Source organism: Oryctolagus cuniculus, chromosome 3, assembly GCF_964237555.1.
Source record: "Oryctolagus cuniculus chromosome 3, mOryCun1.1, whole genome shotgun sequence".
NCBI lineage: Eukaryota > Metazoa > Chordata > Mammalia > Lagomorpha > Leporidae > Oryctolagus > Oryctolagus cuniculus.
In genome coordinates this window covers 2460525-2481271 of record NC_091434.1, presented here as the reverse complement: position 1 = coordinate 2481271, position 20747 = coordinate 2460525, and the positions used below count along the sequence as shown (strand labels likewise).

General features: G+C 50.2%; 1 protein-coding gene across 5 annotated transcripts in view; it reads left to right on the top strand.

The window, feature by feature from the left end:
- RBM44 (RNA binding motif protein 44) overlaps positions 1-16058 on the top strand; it is a 43393-nt gene extending 27335 nt beyond the window's left edge. For 4 of the 5 annotated variants that reach the window (XM_051838258.2, XM_051838259.2, XM_051838260.2 and 1 more), the window contains exons 13-16: positions 2246-2528; positions 7462-7601; positions 7743-7887; positions 15269-16058. In XM_051838258.2, the coding sequence (XP_051694218.1) occupies positions 2246-2528; positions 7462-7601; positions 7743-7866 (547 nt within the window). In that variant the 3' untranslated portion in view covers positions 7867-7887; positions 15269-16058. Of the gene's footprint in view, positions 1-2245; positions 2529-7461; positions 7602-7742; positions 7888-8144; positions 8169-15268 lie in introns of those variants that run through there. The other variant, XM_051838262.2, reaches the window with a different exon arrangement.
- Positions 16059-20747: the final 4689 nt, after the last annotated feature.

Here is a 20747-nt window from a genome sequence, read left to right as displayed (position 1 = left end):
CTCCTTTATCACTAAAAATAATGCTGTGGGGCAGGCCTTTGGCACGTTGCATCCCATATCAGGTTGCCTGGTTCAAGTCCTGGTACTCTCCCTTCTAATCCTTCTTTTTTTTTTTTTTAAGATTTATTTATTTATTTATTTGAAAGAGTTACAGAGAGAGAGAGGTCTTCCATCCGCTGGTTCACTCCCCAGTTGGCTGCAGTAGCCGCCAGAGCTGAGCCAATCCGGAGCCAGGAGCCAGGAGCTTCTTCCAGGTCTCCCACACAGGTGTGGGAGCCCAAGGACTTGGGTCATCTTCTACGCCTTCCCAGACCATAGCAGAGAGCTGGATCGGAACTGGAGCAGCCGGGACTCGAACTGGGGTCCATATTGGATGCCAGCACTGCAGGCGGCAGCTTTACCCACTACGCCACAGCGCCGGCCCCTCTAATCCTTGATGCTGACGCGCATTCCGGTGGGCAGCAGACGGTAACTCAAGTACTTGGGTCTCTGCTGCCCGGATGGGAGACTCTGATGGAACTCCGGGCGCCTGGCCCCCGCCCGGCCCAGCCCCAGCTGGTGTAGGCATCGGGGGAGTGAGCCAGCGGATAGAAGACCCCTCTCTCCCTCTCTCCCTCCCTCCCTCCCTCCCTCTCTCTCTCTCTCTCTCTCTCTCTCTCTCTCTCTCTCTCCCTCTCCCCCTCTCTCCCCTTTCCTTTTCAAATAAATGAACATTAGAAAGAATGGATTCTATTTGTAGTTGGGGTTGGAATTTCTTATGAATAGATGTATACTTTTATTTCTCACGATTTTTTTCACTTTTTTATTTTACTTTTTGGTATGAGGTTAATAAATTTTAACTATACTAAAGCAGTATGGTAATCCTAGGAGCATTACTTGATATGAAAGATTATTTTAGTGCCTTATTGAATTCTTTGTGTTGTTTTCCTTACTTGAAGTATTAGTGTACATTCTATATGGAAATTTAGAAATAAAATGTACAAGGAAGTTATGAAAAGTTACCCATACTGCCATCATTCGAAAAAGACTAGTCTTCAGAGTTGTTATGTATCTTTCTGTTGACGTGGTTTGGGGCTGGTGTTTTTAAAGGCACAGCTCTTGTCGTCTTTATCAATTTTATGCTTAACATTCTAAATGGATTTTGAAACATTTTTAATAAAGATTTTTTTTTTAATTTATTTGAGAGGCAGAGCTACAGACACAGAGAGAGAGTGAACCCCCATCCACTGGTTCACTACCCAAGTAGCCGCAACAACTGAGCTAGGCTGATCTAGAGCCAGGAGCCAGGAGCTTCTTCCAGGTCCCCCACGTGGGTGCAGGGGCCCAAGGACTTGGACTGTCCTCCACTGCTTTCCCGGGCCCTAGCAGAGAGCTGGATCAGAGGAGGAGCAGCGGGAACGCCATCCTGCTCCCATGTGGGATGCTGGTGCCATAGGCAGAGGCTTAGCCTGCTGTGCCTCAGTGCCAGCTCTGAAAGTTGGTTTGATCTACCTGTTTTCTCAGTATAAAGCTAGAGAGACTGTGTCATATATTCTGCTAAATGTTCCTGAGTTTTGCTTTCCACGTTTAGCCTTTGGAGCCACCTGGAGTAAATATTTGTGTATTGGAATGAATTCTAATTATTTTGTGGGGATAGCCAGTTGTCCCTAGACCACTAACATTTGTAAACCAGCTTTGCAGATGTTTAGCACTGAATTTTCATATAAAGCTGATGGGAAATAGGGTGGTGTTTGGCCTGATGGTTCCTACGCCTGCTGAGACAGGTGCTCCCAGTGTTGAGTGCCCAGGCTCTCCTCTTCCTGCGCACCCTGGGAGGTGGGAGGTGATGACGTAGGAATGGGTCCCTGCAGCCACGTAGGAGATCTGGACTGGGCTGCTGGCTTCAGGCGTTGGCCTGGCCCAGCCCCAGCCATTGCAGCACTCAGCATGGGGGCGTGAACCATGGATGGGGGTGTTACCCACCCCCACCTCTCCCCACACCACTCCTGCTCTTGCTCTCTGCTTCGTAAAACAAATGTTTGAAAGGTTATTGAGTAATAATTCATAAGCACTTACTGCCTTTTATTTCCTATATTTAATTTGTTTTTAGTTATCCTAAAGATTCTTAGTAAAATAACCTTTCTTATTTTTAAGAGTAGATATTCTTGTGAAAAATAAATGTTAGCCAGTAGTTAACAAAATTTAGTTTAAGGTAATTTAAAGTCGTTAACAAAGAACTGTTTGGTTCTCTGCTTTTATATTTCAGATATGCATCTCTTGCCTTTAAGAAAAACAGTGATGCCAAGATGGCTGTGAAGGAAATGAATGGGGTAGAGATAAGTGGGAGAGCAGTGAACGTGCGGCTTGTTAAAACCCCTGGAGAATGCGCGTCGCCGCTTCCCTCCACAAGGGGAAACAGAGCTCGCGTGGGTCATTTGGAGAAGACCAACCAGGAAGCCCACTCAGCACCCTCTGCCTCCCGGCCGCCCAGGACGAGGCCTCGGCAGCGGGGGCCTGAGCAGGACAGCGAGTTTTTCCCTTTGGACCAGGTGAGCTTTCTCGATGCTGCTGTGTGTTGCTTGCAGAGTAAATACGTCCACCGTCAGCCATCTGGAAGTGGGGACAGGAGCGCTAATCTGAGACTTGTTAACCGGGTGCACCCTAACCTGCTCTCGTCCGGCTCCAGCTGCTCCTGCTGGCGAGGTGGGGGCGGAGCTGTCTGGGTCCTCGTAGACCCAGCTTAACAGGACCTCGTTCCTCAGCTCTGCTCTCTGCCAGTCCTCTGCAGCCTCTAGTCCCGGCAGGTGCTACTCTGTCAGTCAGTCAGTACACTTCCGCGTTCTTTTTTTCACAGCTTATCATGATGTTGAGACATAAAATATAGTCATTTTAGTTTTATAACTGCTGTTAAACACCTTGTGAAAAGTGAAGAAGTTTGACTTGCTTGCTTTTATCTATGCACTGCTCAAAATGTTTGGTAACCGTAGCCATTCCACAGATCTTGCTTAAAAATTGATTTAAATACAATAAAATGTATTGCTTTGAGTGTCCGTGATAAACGTATATAGGCAAGTAGCCACCACCACATCCGAGATACAGAACAGTTCCATTATTCCAGAACCCTGTCTCTCAGCCTACTGTGGTTTCTAGTCTTAGATTTTTACCTTTCTAGAATTTCATTAAGTGAGATCACACTACGTAGCCTTCTTAGTCTGACTTCTTTGACTTAGCTTAATGCAGCTGAAATTGATTCTTGGTTTTCTGTGTGTCACCACGTCACTCCTGTGTGTGTGTCGCCAGTCACTCCTGTGTCACCATGTCACTCCTGCATGTCACCATGTCACTCCTGTGTGTCACCGTGTCACTCCTGTGTGTCACCGTGTCACTCTGTGTCACCACGTCACTCCTGTGTGTCACCACATCACTCCTGCATGTCACCATGTCACTCCTACGTGTCACCACGTCCCTCCTGTGTGTGTCACCACGTCACTCCTGTGTGTCACCACATCACTCCTGCATGTCACCGTGTCCCTCCTGTGTGTCACCATGTCACTCCTGCATGTCACCATGTCACTCCTGTGTATCACCATGTCACTCCTGTGTCACCACATCACTCCTGTGTGTCACCGTGTCACTCCTGTTTACATCTTGTCCATTTTTATTGAGTTGTTTATTTTATTACCGAGTTTTCAGAATTTTTTGTATTCTGATAATGACTCTTTTATCAGATACTATGTGATTTCCAAATAATTTTTTTTTGACAGGCAGAGTGGACAGTGAGAGAGACAGAGAGAAAGGTCTTCCTTTTTGCCGAGATTCACCCTCCAATGGCCGCTGCGGCTGGCGCACTGCACTGATCCGATGGCAGGAGCCAGGTACTTATCCTGGTCTCCCATGGGGTGCAGGGCCCAAGCACTTGGGCCATCCTCCACTGCACTCCCAGGCCACAGCAGAGAGCTGGCCTGGAAGAGGGGCAACCGGGACAGAATCCGGCGCCCCGACCAGGACTAGAACCCGGTGTGCCCGTGCCACAGGCGGAGGATTAGCCTAGTGAGCCACGGCGCCGGCTCCAAATAATTTTTTAAAATATTTTTTATTTGAGAAGTAGAGTAAAGACAGTGAGAGGGAGAGAGAGAGAGAGAGAAGTCTTCCATCCTTGGTTCACTCCCCAGGTGGCCGCAACGGGGGGAGCTGTGCCAATCCAAAGCCAGGCGCCAGGAGCTTCTTCACAGTCTCCCATGTGGGTACAGGGGCCCAAGGACTTGGGCCATCCTCCACTGCTTTCCAAGACCTTAGCAGAGAGCTGGACTGGAAGAGGGGCAGCCGGGACTAGAACTGGTGCCCATATGGGATGCTGGCGCCACAGGTGGAGGATTAACCTCCTGCACCACAGCGCCGGCCCCCAAATAATTTTTCTCATCCTTGCCTTTCTCAAAGCAGAAGTTGGTCATTTAGGTTTATTTGAAAGGCAGATCAGGGAGAGAAAGAAAGAGATGGAGATCTTCTGACCGCTGGTTCGTTCCTCAAATGTTCAGGACAGTCAAGGCTAGGCCAGGGCAAAACTAGGAGCCAAGAACTTGATCTCCCACATGGTGGCCTATCATAGCCTTTCGGATAAAGGGGGCTATTATCTGCTGCCTCCCAGGCATGGTAGCAGGGAGCCGCGCAGAGCACAGAGCAGCAGGACTTGCCCCGGGCTCTCCTGTAGGGGCCACACACGTCCCGCGAGCCAGTTTACCTGACTCCACCGCCGTGCCCACCCCAGGAGTGTTTTATTTGAATGAAGCATAATTTATTGATTGTATTCTTTTATAGCTTAAGCTTTTAGTGGATAATTCAGACTCAAAAAGGTGCTTTAAGATCTGTTTATTTCAGAGTCAGAGACAGTTAGTTCCTGTGAGCTAGTTCACTCCCCCAAATGCATGTAACAGCTGAGAACAGGCTAGGCGGATCCAGGAGCTGGGAACCTAATCCAGGTCCCTGCCACGGACAGCAGGGACTCAGCCACTCAAGGCTTCTCCCGCTGCCTCTCGGTGCACGTCAGCAGGACGCTGGCATCGGGAGCAGAGCCAGGACCCAGACCTGGGCTGCAGTGTGGTTGCCGTTGTCCTAACTACGTTGCCAAACGCCCACCCCTCACAAAGATTATGAGTAAATTTTTGTACGTCATGTATGAATTGGTGGGCTTTGTTTGGATATGTCTGTTCTTATATGGAATTGTTCTGATATCATTTGTTGAAAAGGCTATCCTGGGGCTGGCACTGTGGCATAGCTGCCACCCCCAGCGCCAGCATTCCATGTGGGCGCTGGTTCAAGTCTGGGCTGCTCCACTTCCATCTGATCCAGCTCTCTGCTGTGGCCTGGGGGAGCAGTAGCAGATGGCCCAAGTCTTTGGGCCCCTGCACCCGCGTGGGAGACCTGGAAGAAGCTCCTGGCTCCTGGCTTAGGATCGGCCCAGCTCTGGCTGTTTTAGCCATTTTAGGGAGTGAACCAGCAGATGGAAGACTTCCTCTCTCTCTCTCACTCTCCCTCTCTCTCTCTCTCTCTCTGACTCTGCTTCTCTGTAATTCTGCCTTTCAAATAGATAAAATGAAAATATTTTTAAAAAAGACAAGGCAAGGCTATCCTGTTTACAATGAAATACTTTGTACCTTTGTCAGAAACCAATTGACTATACTTTTGTGTTTTTCTATACTGTCTTGATTATTGTATATAGTAAGTCTTGAAATCTGGTAAAAACAAGTCCTCTAACTGTATTCTTTATCAAATTTGGTCTCTTTGCTCTTCAAATTTTTTAAAAGATATATTTATTTTATTTGACAGGCAGGGTTCACAGACACACACACACACACACACAGATCAGTCTTCCACCTACTGGTTTACTCCCCAGATGGCCACAACAGCTGGGGCTGGGCCACTGAAGCCAGGAGCTTCCTCCAGGTCTCCCACGTGGGTGCAGGGTCCCAAGCACTTGGGCATCTTCCACTGCTTTCCCAGGCTGTCAGCTGAAGTGGGGCAGCTAGGACTTGAACCAGTACCCATATGGGATGCCAGTGTTACACACAGTGGCTTTACGCACAGTGCCACAATGCCAGCCCAGACAATATGTATAAATTTCATACTTAAATTTGTCTAGCTACAAAGAAGTCCTACTTGGAGTTTAAATTACTTTGAATCCACAGGTCAGCCTAAATTCCCCTTTTTTTTTAAGATTTATTTGTTTTATTTGAAAGGCAGGGTTAGAGAGAGGCAGAGCCAGAGAGAGGTCTTTCATCTATTGGTTCACTCCCCAAATGGCTGCACCAATCCGAAGGCAGGAACCAGGAGCTTCATCTGGGTCTCCCACACGGGTGCAGGGGTCCAAGGACTTGGGCCGTCTTCTACTGCTTTCCCAGGCCACAGCAGAGAGCTGGATCTGAAGTAGAGCAGCTGGGTCTTGAACCGGCGCCCATGTGGATGCCGGCGCTTCAAGCCAGGGCATTAACCCACTGCACCACAGCGCCAGCTCCTTGAAATTTTTTTCATCTCAGTGACACTTCATGTTTGAAGTGAATTTTTTTGGTTCACTGCCTAATATGCAGCAGGAAGAAAGGGGAACCACGTGCCGCTGGCTTCCGTGAGGCCCAAGCGTGTACTTTGGGAACTGTGGCTGTCCTCTCCTCTCCTGTCCTGTGTGATATGTGTGGGTGTGGGTGTGTGCGCGTGTATATGTGTGTGGGTGGTGTGCGTGTGTGCGCGTGTGTATGTGTGTGGGTGGTGTGTGTGTGTGCACGTGTGCGCGTGTGTATGTATGTGGGTGGTGTGGGGGGGTGGCCTGGGGTGTGTGTGTGCGTGCGTGGGCATGGTATGTGTGTGTGCACGCGTGTATGTGTGGGGTGTGTGTGTGTGAGTGTGCACGTGTGGGTGTGAGGGGGGTGTGGGGGTGTTGTTGCCTCTGCTTCTCTCTGCATCCTGTTTTTCTCTGATTGTTTTAGCCCTCAGTTGGCTTTGTTTTTGCTTAATTCTAACTCTACAGTATCTTCAGTTGAAGAATCTGTGATTATTTGACTAATTCATAGCTTTGCTCCATTCCACTTTGTTTAGACAGGAAATGTAACTGAGCCCGCCTGTGGTTGTTGGTGCTCATTAGTGTAGGAGCCAGCAGTTTAATCTGCCGTCTCAGTGGCCAGTGGGTTGGCAGAGCACGCTACACTGTGTGTGTTCTATGTAAATAAGGAAATCCCCCTTTACCATCTTTGTTAAGCTAGGAGTAGAGAAGGTGAATTGGGCTAGGGTGGAGAAGGTGAGTCCCACAGAACCACACCTGACGGAGGGCCCGAGCTCCCCTGTGTTGTCTGCAGAGAGCAGTGGGGAGTCTGGGGTGCTCTGGCAGCACGCTGGCTGGGCACAGGAGTCTGTCCGCCGTGGTACCGGGACCCCAAGTTCTAAATTACTAGCAGTTTCTCTGACTGTCAACAACTTCATTCTGCTCATTTATTTTAGCACGTCAAGAAGAACTGTAAGCAGATTGAGTCTGCCAGACTGCTGCCTGGTGTGCAGTTCGTGCCTCCACATAGCTTGAACATGCGGAGCTTCACCAAGATCGTGAAGAGACTGGCTGAGCTGCATCCTGAAGTCAGCAGGTAACAGCTGCAACTGTGCGGTCGCTCGTTCTTACGTGAAATATAAACTTACATAAAATATAGTTCCACTCAGTATCTCAGCCATGTCAGAATGTGCCGGTTTCGGAAGCCCCAGCTGCGGTGTGCTGTCTGTCTGTGTAGAGACCAGCTCATAGATGCTCTTCAGGAAGTGAGAACTAACCACCACGGCTTTCTGAACGGCTTACCCATTCACACCATCGTGGAGATGACGTCGTCCGTGCTGAGAGACTCCGCGTCCAGTTAGGAACGAAGGAGCGGCAAAGAGGTGAGGAAGGCACATCCTTCCATATTTAAATATCACTTAAAACTCGAACGAACTTTATTTTCACGTAGAGTATTAAGTTTAGGGTAATATAAATAATATAACTTTTTAAAACATGCCATTTTAATGAACCATTTGTGCAGAACCAGTTACCACAAAATTGATTGGCTTAAACAGCATTTTTTATCACCTCACAGTTTGTAGGTCAGGATACAGGAGAGGCCTCCCTGGGTGATTTTGGTTTTGTTTTTTTCTTTTAGTTTGTTTTATTTGAAAGGCAGATTGACAGGGAAAAAGAGATCTTCTATTTGCTAATTACTCCCCAAATACCTGCAACAGCTGGGGCTGGGCCATGCCAGAGCCAGGAGCCACGAACTCTGGGTCTCATGCATTGGTGATGAAGACCTAGACACTGGCGCCGAGAGCCATGGTCTGCTGCCTCCAGGGTTAGTGTCACCAGGAAGCTGGGTCACGAACGGAGGTGGACATGAAACTCAGGTACTTGGATGTGGGATTTGAGTGCCCCAAGTGGTGGCTTACTCTGCTGTGCCCCAGCACCCAGGACCCCGCACCCATTAGCGAGGGTGTCCTGTTACGGTCAAGATGTTGGCCTGGACTGTCATCCTGGGCCTTGAGTGAGGGTCCGAGGGGTGGGGAACGGTCAGGGCTCTGCTTCTAAGATATTCGCGTGGTGGGTGCCACGAGAGCCCTTCCTGCGTGGCCTTTCTTTCCGTAGGGCTCCTTCAGTGTCTGCTTGTGGGAGCTGGCTCGTCTGAGCAGGAGCGGACAGGACGGAAGCTGCCTGGTGAGAGGTCACGTGGCCCTCGCCGCCGGCAGCGGTCCTCGGGGTGGGAATTACGCTCCACCTCTACAGGAGGGTCCAGCAAATAATGTGTGTGTGTGTGTGTGTGTGTGTGTGTGTGTGTTACCACAGACTGATGTAGAACCCCTGCTCTAAAATGGAGACTTTGGTTCTAGTTGTCGATGTCTAGAAATTCAAGCCACTTTCCACTGAACAGCTAGAAAAGCTGAAAAAAATAAAATAAAAAAACAATACCTGCGTGGAGGCACTGGAGAGCTGGCAACGTAACCACGGGTTCTGGGCTAGGGCGGAGGTGAGTCCCACAGAACCACGCCTGACGGAGGGCCCGAGCTCCCCTGTGTTGTCTGCAGAGAGCAGTGGGGAGTTTGGGGTGCTCTGGCAGCACGCTGGCTGGGCACAGGAGTCCGTCCGCGTGGTATCGGGACCCCAGAGGGCTGGACGCTGGGAACAGCTGGGAGCCAGAAATAGCATAAAATAAAACCACACGAATGAAAACTAGCTTAAGCACTAATAACAGAAGCTGCCCACAGAGACTCCATGTATTTAATTTATCGGGCACACTTGTAAGAGCACATGCTTACACTATATGTGGTTATTTGCTAAGATATCAGTAATGATTCTCCTCTGTGTCCATACTTCTTTGCAACGTAGCTGTGAAACTTCCTGTGAAGAGAGTGTTGTCCTGCCGTGTTAGGCAGGGCTGGCCTACGACTTGCTTTGAGATGTTAGGCCATTCCCCAGCGTAGACCTCAGGAGACTGATGACAGCCTTGTGGTGAAGCCCAGACAGCCTGCGGGACAGGAGACGCCTGGAAGACGGGCAGGGGATTCTGCCCTGCAGCCTGCCTTCCCAGACCTGGGAGAACTGGGCACACCTCGGCAGGCACCTGCCAGCCTGGCAGCACTGCCGCAGGCCGGAGGGAGCCCACCCAGACGAGAATCGCTCGGGGGGACCAGCCCTGGGCTCGCTGGCAGCTCAGAGGCTCGGCAGAGGGAGCTGGTTTGCTAGACCTGCACAAGCTCACTGACTCGGTGTATCAGTTCAAGGACACAAAAGACGGCATTGTGGGTTTCAACAGAGAGCTTAAGTTACTTTTAAAATGGAAATTCCATTGATGAGAAATGAAATAGCCGAACACAGTAACTCAGGCTCTGTAGCAGATCAGGCAAGCAGTGAAGTGGGAGAAAGGTCACAGCTAAGCAGTGGAGCTTAGGAAGAAGAAAGCAAAGGGAGAAGCATGTGCCGTGGAGACAGTGACGAGCACTGACGTTTGTGTGACTGTGATGCAGTTTTATCCAGAGAGGAGAGAAAATAGAGAGGCACAATTCTGTTAAAATTATAGTTGCAGTATTTTTTTTTTTTGACAGGCCGAGTGGACAGTGAGAGACAGAGAGAAAGGTTGTCCTTCCATTGGTTCACCCCACAATGGCCGCCATGGCCAGCGCACCGCACTGATCCGAAGGCAGGAGCCAGGTGCTTCTCCTGGTCTCCCATGGGGTGCAGGGCCCAAGCACCTGGGCCATCCTCCACTGCACTCCTGGGCCACAGCAGAGGGCTGGCCTGGAAGAGGGGCAACCAGGACAGAATCCAGCGCCCTGACCAGGACTAGAACCTGGGGTGCCGGCGCCGCAGGTGGAAGGTTAGCCTATTGAGCCGCGGCGCCGGCTACAGTATTTTTTAAATGTGAAAAAATCAAGACAAATTCAGTGAAGCCTTTCAGAACCCAAGCCAGGAAAAGAAAGAATACCTCAGACATCAAAGAAAAATGGCTTGAAAGATCCAAACCAAAATGAACGTCCATGAAGCAGCCGAGAGAAGGTTTGTCTGAGGATGGCAGCAGTTGGCCTGCCGCCTGACTCAGGCAGACGCTGTCGGGTAGTTCTGTACCCAGGGAACCTGCAGGAGCAAATGTCAAGTGATTTCCATGTAAATAAGGAAGGGTGGTTTGTTTCTCTAGGAAAAGGCCCACGCTAAAGAACTGAACCACTGATGAGCATTTTATGAGGTAGGAAAGTGATTTTTAAATGAAAAGTAAAAAGTGCAGGAAAAAGGAAGGTCACAGAGCAGCTGGGGGGTGCCCTGGAGCAGTGCTGACTGACAGCGTCCTGGGGGTGGGGGGGGCGCAGAGCGGCTGACACGCTGGTGCTGACAGTGCCAGAGGGAGGGAGGACGCAGGTGACGCACTCTCGGCCAGTCTGGGAAGGAAGAAGGTTCTGTGGCGGACCCCGGGCCCACACCCTCCCGCCACGTTCCGTGTTCACCAGGACTCATGGCTGTGATTTATTGTAGCAAAAGACACAGGACATAAGGTTAGCAGAGGTCAGAGGTCAGAGGCACGAGGAGCCACGTCAGAGAGGCCAGCCACAGGCTTGCAAGGAACCTTCCGGCCGAGTCTCACAGACGTGCTGCTTCCCCAGGGATGCACGCTAACGTCTCTGAGAAGGTCACTGGAGACTCCGTGCTCGATTCGTGGGGATTTTTCATGTCTGCTCACACCAACGTCTTAAACTCTGAGGGAAAATAGCGTCCGGCAGGAACCACACAGCCGTGCGAGTAGGTTCGGCACACGAAGCGGTTACGTCTGTAGTCGCGGGCCTCAGAATCAGGCTCTCCAGAGCGCCAGCCACGGCCAGCTTTTCAGGCAGGTCTTTGTAGGGACAGAGGCTCACACGCTACGTTAACCTCTCTCCAGCACTTGCACTGGGTAGCAGACTTGGACGGCTAGAGCGCATGTTGCAGTCATTGGAGCAACCATTAAAAAAGCAATTTTTGAAAGCATGCAAAGCGTGGTACACGCTTACGCTAGTGCCTGAGATGCCACGTCCCACGTCAGGTTATCTGACTCCAGCTTCCTGGTCACGCAGATCAGAGGAGGCAGTGGTGATGGCTCCTTGCCCCCCACGTGGGAGCTGTGGATCTCCTGGCTGCTGGCTTCAGCCTGCCCAGCACAAGTGCTTTCAGACATTGGGGGAGTGAATCAGCAGATGGGGATCTCGCCGCTCTGTCTCGCTCTCCTCCCTCCCCTCTTCCAAATAAATGAATAAATCCAAACATTAAATCAAAATGCATCAAGGACATAACACATTAAGAGTTGAAACTATGCCGACGCTGCGGCTCACTAGGCTAATCCTCCGCCTTGTGGCGCCAGCACACCGGGTTCTAGTCCCGGTCGGGGCACCGGATTCTGTCCCGGTTGCCCCTCTTCCAGGCCAGCTCTCTGCTGTGGCCCGGGAGTGCAGTGGAGGATGGCCCAAGTGCTTGGGCCCTGCACCCCATGGGAGACCAGGAGAAGTACCTGGCTCCTGCCTTCGGATCAGCACGGTGCGCCGGCCTCGGCAGCCATTGGAGGGTGAGCCAACAGCAAAGGAAGACCTTTCTCTCTCTCTCTCTCTCTCACTATCCACTCTGCCTGTCCAAAAAAAAAAAAAAAAAGTTGAAACTATAAGAAAAAAGTGGAAAACCTTCACAACATTGGATTTGGCAATAGTCTTTTTTGGCTATGACACCAACGATATTGACACACACAAAAAGAAATAAGTTGATCAAAAGTAAAAACTTCTTTATCAAAACTTAATTATTGAGCTGGCCCTGTGGCATAGTGGGCTAAGCTGCTTCCTACGGTGCCGGCATCCCATATGGGCGCCGGTTCTACTCCCGGCTGCTCCTCTTAAGATCCAGCTCTCTGCTGTGGCCTGGGAAAGCAGTGGAAGAAGGCCCAAGCACTTGGGCCCCTGCACCTGCGTGGGAGACCTGGAGGAAGCTCCTGGCTCCCGGCTTGGGGTCGGCTTAACTCTGGCCATCCCTCCAGCCATTTAGGGAGTGAACCAGTGGATGAAAGACCTTTTTCTCTGCCTCTGCCTCTGCCTCTGCCTCTCTATAACGCTACCTCTCAAATAAATAAATAATAATAATAAACACTTCATTATCAACAGAATGAAAAGGAAACCCATGGGATGAGGGGAAGGTATCTGCAGGTCATGTATCTGGTAGGGAATGAACACCCAGAACACACGAAGCAGGCTGATTGAAACAGGGACTCTGCAGAGGCGCAGACGCTGTGCACAGGAAGGTGGCCGGCATCCCTAGCCGTGACAGAAGCACAATCATAATCGACATGAGAGTCACATCAGGGGCTAGGGTGACGCATCCCAAAATAGTCCAAATGACCAGTGTTGGTAGGGATGTGAAGAAATTGGAACCTTGATTGCTGGTGGAAGCACAAAGTCGTGCCGCTGTCGTAGAGAACGGCGTGGCAGTAGCTCACACGTGAAGCAGAAGTGCCGTATCAGCCAGTAACTACTTTGGCGTCCTTACCCAGGTCCCTGCCCCGATGGACGCTGACGGGCAGACATCAGCAGGTACCAAGTGACTGAAGCGAGTGGAGTACGCGTGAGGGGCCTCCAAGGCTCGCGAATGCCTGTCACCCGCGAGTTCAGTTTCCACAAGCACTTGAGTCCCTGGAGTACAGCTGCTGCCTGTAGAAGGGGACACGGAAGCACACACGCGTTTGCTTATGCTTGTGAGAAGAAATCCTGGAGGGAAAAGCTGACAACACGGTTGAGCACAGGGGGTGGAAGAGGGATTAAAGCCAGATGTTTCTGACCTTGGAGTCATAAATGCTTGGCGTGTACACATAGAAGGTTAGGGAAGGGAAGTCGGTCTTGAAACAGAGTGGACGTTTGGTGTGGCAGTCGGGATGCAGGTTGGATGCTGGCGTCCCACAGCAGGTGCCTGGTGTGAGTCTCCTCCACTCCCCGTCCAGATCTCTGCTGTTGTCTACACTGGGAGGCAGTGGATGGATGACAGCTCAGGTTATGTGGGTCCCTTCCACTTATGTGAGATCCAGGCTCATGGCTTTAGGCTGGTCTAGCCCTGGCAGTTCTGTGCATTTTGGGAGTGAGCCAGGTGATAGAGGATCTCTTTCTCTGTCTTTCAGATAAAACAGTTTAAAAAGCTATGCAGATTTTTAAAAAATGAAACGGCTTGTGTATTAAATTAGTCATATAAGGAAAAAGCACTTGGAGCTGCAGAGATGCCAAAAACTGTGTTTAGTTGTCCAATAGTAGTAATACTAGTGTTTCCTTTGTTAATATTTATTTATTTATTTGAAAAAGTTATACAGGGAGAGAGAGTCTTCCATCCACTGGTTCACTCCCCAGTTGGCCGCGATAGCCAGAGCTTTGCTAATCCAAAGCCAGGAGCCAGGAGCTTTTTCTGGGTCTCCCACGTGGGTGCAGGGGCCCAAGGACTTGAGCCATCTTCTGCTGCTTTCCCAGGCAACAGCAGAGAGCTGGATCAGAAGAGGAGCAGCCGGGACTAGAACCAGTGCCCATATGGGATGCCAGTGCTTCAGGTCAGGGTGTTAACCTGCTGCGCCACAGCACCAGCCCCTAATAGTAGTGTTTAAACTTCTGTATGGAGAGGATAATTACATTAATGTTAGGAACCAAGATCTTTTGTGCACAAGAAAAGTAAAAGGTACAGGTGTAAAATTGAAAGGTGAATTTGAAAATTTTGTACTATTTGAATCAGAAGGAAGGAATATGACTTCATTATTCCAAAAACACATATTCTAGGGGCCAGCGCTGTGGCGTAGCAGGTAAAGCCACTGCCTGCAGTGCTAGCCTCCCATGTGGGCATCAGTTCATGTCCTGGCTGCTGTTCTTCTGATCCAGCTCTCTGCTGTGGCCTGGGAAAGCAGTAGAAGATGGCCCAAGTGCTTGGGCCCCTGCACCCGCGTGGGAGACCCAGAAGAAGCTCCTGGCTCCTGGCTTTGGATCAGTGCAGCTCTGGCCATTGTGGTCATTTGGGGAGTGAACCAGCAGAATGGAAGAGCTCTCTCTCTGGTTCTACCTCTCTCTGTAACTCTGTCTTTCAAATAAATAAAATAAATCTTTAAAAATGAAAAAATAACAAAATTACGATAAGGTGCACTAATTCTAAATGTACAGCTCAGCGAACTTTCACATGCCTACACAGGTGTGCACCAGGTCAAGGTATATGGGGTTTCAGCACCCCGTGGTGTCCCTGTGTGCCCCTCCTCAGGTACTCATTGCCCACACACCACCAGACACAGGCGTGGCCTTGCTTTGACTTCTGGGTCCCTACAGTTCACCAAGAGAAAGAAGACTCCTGCCTTCTAGGTTCTGACAGTCTAGAGAGGAGAAGGAAATACATCAAAAAGAATTTTAAGCAGTGACAAGTCCTCCACAGCAGGGCCAGAAAGTAACAGGGGAGGGGTGTATCTAAACGAGGACAGTAGATGAGGCAGGTGAATACCGAAGAGGAACGTTTCTACCACCACGCAATTCTGATTTTTCCTGTTACAGCAAAACCTGGAGAATGTCTATATACGTGGTGTCTGGTGGCCTGTTCACTAGTCCAGTAGTAGTGTGTAGTGTTACGATTAACCAGTGACCAGTATGATGTCCATGTACATAAGTGAGTTTCATGAAAATGGTTGGGTAGTAGTAGCGTATACCGACACCTTTTGCAGTATTGGATTTTTGGTGTAATCAACGTACTTTATGACTGATTTCTCCATTCTCTTTGACCCCTCAGGGTCTCCTTGGAGAGCGCTGGCCCTCCTCCAGACAGTGTTCCACGGCTTCAGGAGGAAGCTGTGCCAACAGGGAGGTGCTGTGATCGAACCTCTGTGAGTGGACTGAGCTCTTCAGATATCCTGCCTGAAAATCTGGCGGCGTTGCCTGTCATATTAAGGTCTTCTGTATGTAAAGTTAAAGTACAATTTTAATAGGTTTATAAATACTTATTAGTCACTTGAAACTCCATATTTTAGGTCAGAAAAAATGGTCATGTCCACTTTAACAACCTTTGTTAAGTTAGTGTTTTTGAAAGTATTGATTCAGTTTGTCGTTTAGTGTTAAGTGATCTTCGTACATTAAAAAATGTGATTCACCTGAAGGTCGTATCTCAGTTCTAGTTTGCAGAATCCTCACATCGCACCGTAACATGGTAGATAGACTGAATCCACAGAGAAGCAGCATTCTGGAACTGACTATTTTAAGCTTCCGCAGTAAGTAAACTGCTGCTGTGATACATTTAATGCAAGTTGATGACTTCAGTATAAAATATTCAGATATATTTTGTCTTCTCCAAGAAGCATGACCCCGTGTGTGCTTGGTAAAGTACTTTAGGTGGCCACCGTGTCGCTTGTTTTGTTTTTGATAAGGTTGTTCTGTTAGGTAAGATTAACATTCAAGTTAAACATTATCTCCAGGTGTTCACGGTGCTCAGAGCTTCCATTCTTAGTTGGTGTCAGTTGATTAAAAATGATCCTGTTAACATTTGTATTCGTTGTTTATATTTAATAAAGACAGTTGATATAGTATCACTGTAAATTTAATACTTTTTGCCTTTTTAATGGCATTTTCCAAGTGCAAATCAACCTACTGTGTTCTGTGGTAAGGTTTGTTTCATGTGCTAGTTTATCTACCATTATTACCAGATCCCTCCAAGCATTTACCAGGAATTGTATTCCAAAATGTAGAAAATTAATTAGTAAGGACCCTGTTAAATAAAACTTGAAAAATCATCGGTTAGGACCATACGTTACATTAGTGGAATCCTAAATTATAAAGTTTTTCCCTGTATGTTAAATTACAAGGTCATTTAAATATTCTTAATTGTTATGTATTAGCGGAGAGAGACGCACACAGGCAGGGCTAGCAAGCCCCCCCCCCCCCCCCCCGGGCTAACGCCCCAGGTGCCCCTGACAGCCCGGCAGGAGCCGGAGCTGAGAGCCTGCACCTCCACCCGGTGGCAGGAACTCAGTTACTTGAGCCATCAGACTGGAGTCAGTCGGGAGCCAGCTGGGAGTCACACACACCCCCGCCCCGGCACGCCAGTGTGGGACATGGGGGGGGGGGCTCCCACTCTGGTTATTGATATTTAAGGGCTACAGTCCCTCAGACAACAGCAACGTAGAATATGCATTATTTCCAGTGTATCAGTAGGAATACACTGGTCATTTGTTTCTAAAGGGAACGGTGAAGTACTGTTTCCGTTTAGAATGTGGAGAGAGAACATGACTGCATTTGATTTGGGGAAAATATAGGAAACATCTTTTGAAATTACTTGTTTAAATAGACGTTCCAAAACCAGAGCCTCAGGCAGCTTTTATGAATTGAAGGGCTGTCACCTGTGAACATTAAGTTGACAGCCATTATTAAACTTCCCAAGTTAAATTTAGGAACTAGTGTCATTATTTGTATTTCAGACTCTCCAGTGGAAAAAATTGATTGTTATCATATTCCCTAAAATGGTTCAATATTAGATAACTATATAGTTGCGCAATTTAAAGACTGATCAAATTGTCCAAGTTTCCGAATATCCTAACAGAATTTCAGACACTTGTGTACTTACACTGTTGTCCAAAATTGCTTTTTGTTCGTACTGTAGTATCAGGATAGCAAAGCGCACTTAGCTGCGCCAGCTAGAACAGGCAGAAAATTCCACGGGGACATTCCTGGAACTCTCGTGACTACGCTAAGACTGTCATCAAAAAGCAGGTCTGAAAACTGCAGTTCGACTCTGGTGCCAGTCTTAGTTCTGGTCAAGGAAGATAATACGTGTGACTGAGAAGCTTAATGTAACATGTAAATTCTTAAAAAAAAAAAAAAAAAAAAAAGATTGATTTATTTGAAAGAGTTAGGGAGAGACAGAGAAACCCTCCATTTGCCCCAGATGGAGGGTTCACCCCCGGATGGCGCCAGCAGGGAGCTGGGATGCCAGTGGCCCAGCTGGGGGCTCCACCACCACCACAACACCTTTTAAAAAATTCTTTTTTAAAAGGATTTATTTATTTACTTTAAAAGGCAGAGTTACAGAGAGAGAAATCTGCCTACCTCCACTGGTTCACAAATGGCTGCACCGGCTGGGGCTGGGCCAGGCTGAAGCCAGAAGCCTGGCACTGCAGACTCCGCCCTGGTCTCCCACATACCTGTGGGCACCTGGGCCATCTGCTGCTGCCTCCCCAGGCACACTAGCAGGAAGCAGAGCAGTCAGGACTCAAACCAGCACTCTGAGTGCTGGGCACTGGTGTAGGCAGTGGTGGTTCACTGCACCATGGGCCCCTGTGTCTGACTCTGGCCTCCAGGCGTCACCGTGTGCTCTCTGAGCCACCAAGCTCATGTGTGTGTCATGGTGTGCGATGTGTCACACCAGTAATAGAAAACTAACGCGCTCTCCAGGAAACTGCCCTGGACCGCACACGGTGCAGCTTTGCTGGAATTGGACTCCTGGTGGGGGAATTCTGTATGAACTGTGGTTCCCTGAACTCCCAGTGCTGGTGTCCCCACAGAACCCAGACCCATCGGAGAGCATCTGTGTGGCTCGTGTGACGGCTCTGACTCTGTGGGTGGCGTTTGCTCCCGCAGCTGGGAGGCTGAGAGCCCGCGCTGCGGTTCCCCATCCACACCTGCTCTCCAGGAAGGCGGGCCCGGAAGGGCTGTCTGCGTTCAAGTCCCTGTTCCAGTTTTGTCACGTTGGACAAGTGACACAATTCTCCTTTGCCTCAGTTTCTTGTCTGTAGAATGGAGACAGAGGAGTGTGTTCCCTGACAGGGATAGCAGCCAGCGTTTCCCACCGCAGTGTTTGGCACTGCCCGTGTGGTCTGGCACTGCCTGTGTGCTCGCTCAGGGCCCGCTTGACCTGCCTCCGTGGCAGGGCTCTGGGGTACTTCATCCTGCGGAGGTTTTGTTCCCCTTCTGTGAATGTCAAACCTGCCTCAGAGTTCCCAAGAGCAGGGCAGCCCGTATCAGTACGTTAGAGGGTGTCTGATTATAAATGACGGACGCATCACTCACAAGTAACCAGAGTACAGGAAAATGAAAATTAAGTAGGTGATTGGAAACTCCAGAAATGAGTTCAGGCATGGCTGGATCAAGAGGCTTCCGCTTTCTTCCAGTTTGGCCTCGTTCTGTCTGCGAGTGAGGGCGAAGACGACCACGCGGTCTGGCCAGGTCTGTGCCGTTTACGTAATTTTAGAGTTAACAGTTCTAGAAGAAAAAAGTGCCCTTATAAGTGTCGCAGAGGGGCTGGCGCTGTGTCGCATACGACGGTTCTGCACGGATCCCACACCTTCCTCCTGGACTCCACCTGCGCCACGCGAGGCCCCTGGACACTGTCCCATGAGTCTCTGGTGCCTGTCCCGGGTGCAGTAGTTACTTGGAGAGTGTTTGCTCCTGTAATTCTTTAAGTATTTTTAAGGCAACACCAGAATAGACTTTAGGTTTTTTCCAGACTACTTGGGGCCTACACTGTGGTGTAGCAGGTAAAGCCACCACCTGCAGTGCCAGCATCCCATGTGGGCGCCAGTTCAAGTCCCGGCTGCTCCACTTCTGATCCAGCTCTCTGCTGTGACCTGGGAAAGCAGTAGAAGATGGCCCAAGTCCTTGGGCCCCTGTACCCGCATGGGAGACCCAGAGGGAGCTCCTGGCTTTGGATCGGTGCAGCTCTGGTCATTGTAGCCATCTGGGGAGTGAGCCAGCAGATGGAAGACCTCTCTCTCTCTCTCTCTCTCTCTCTCTCTCTCTAACTCTCTTTCAAATAAATAAAATCTTAAAAAAAAATAAAGTGCCAAAGAGCAGAGCCACGGGGAGGACTCTCACCAGGCGGCCTCCAGCTGCATTCCTGCTCTGTGGGTGTCCCCAAGGCAGAGGGGCCCAGGGAGCAGGAGGGAGCGAATTGTCCAGGAAGAAGCTGAATGGGTCGCAGGCGTATTGTCTAAATCTGACAGTACGAGACTCTGTTGTATGGACGTTCTGTGTCTGTGTATAAGTGTAGACAGCTCTCCCTCCAGACACACAGTGCAGAAACACGCACGTGTTCACAGCGCGATCTGGCCGTCAGCACCGTGAGAATCCCATCCCGAATACTGAGGATCTGGGGTGACTACACGCTCGCTGAGAAAGGACACGGGCAGTGTCATGTGTTGAGTACACAGCTGTGTTAGCTGTTGTAGACGTACAGAGCAGCTGCAGAAATCTTAGAGGGTTCATGCGCGGCCTTCATCTGCTTCCTCTCCCGTGAACTTGCGTAACCGCAGCAAAATGACACAGACCAGGGAAGAAACAGCTGCAGCCCTGTTAGCCCGGTCCAGGCCCCACTCCCTGGCGTTGCCTCCCCCTCCCTCTGACAGCCCCTCCCGTCCAGGCCCCACTCCCTGGCGTTGCCCTCCCCCTCCCTCTGACAGCCCCTCCTGTCCAGGCCCCCACTCCCTGGCGTTGCCTCCCCCTCCCTCTGAGCCCCTCCTGTCCAGGCCCCACTCCCTGGCGTTGCCCTCCCCCTCCCTCTCTGACAGCCCCTCCCATCCAGGCCTCCACTCCCTGGCGTTGCCTCCCCCTCCCTCTGACAGCCCCTCCCATCCAGGCCCCACTCCCTGGTGTTACCCTCCCCCTCCCTCTGACAGCCCCTCCTGTCCAGGCCCCACTCCCTGGTGTTGCCCCCACCCCCACACCCCCCACCCCCCACCCCCCCCACAGCCCCTCTGTGTTGTCTGGAGTTCTGTGACCTTGACGTTTCCGTGGTGATGGGTTTTATTGACGGGTCTTCCTGCTGCTTCCCCAGTTAGTTTGAGGCTGTGCGTTTACAGCAGCGTCCTACACCCTCGCTCCCATCTGGGGACAGGTGGTCGGTCTTTCCAGGTGACGCGGGTCCCTACCGTTTGGTTCGGGTGGTTTCTGTCAGGTTTATGCAGTGGAAAGTCGCTGTTTTTCCTCTGGAATTGAGGGCGCTCACGGGGTACAAGTATCTCCTAAAAGTTGTGCTCACTGGCTTTAGCTTCCATTGGCGGATCCTTCCTGGAAAAATAATTCCTGTGCTGCCTGTTTAGTGACGACTTTGCCTTTTTCTTCCCCTTTTAAGGTCGGTGTTCCTGGGAGGGGAAGCTGCCCTTCTCCACTCACTCAGGTCCAGCGCTGTGAACTCACGGCCGCATTTTCCTCGGGGCTGAGAGTACAGTGCTGTCGCTATTTCGTTGCCTGTTTTGTTTCTGCGTTTGAAGCTGGTCCCTGGCGTG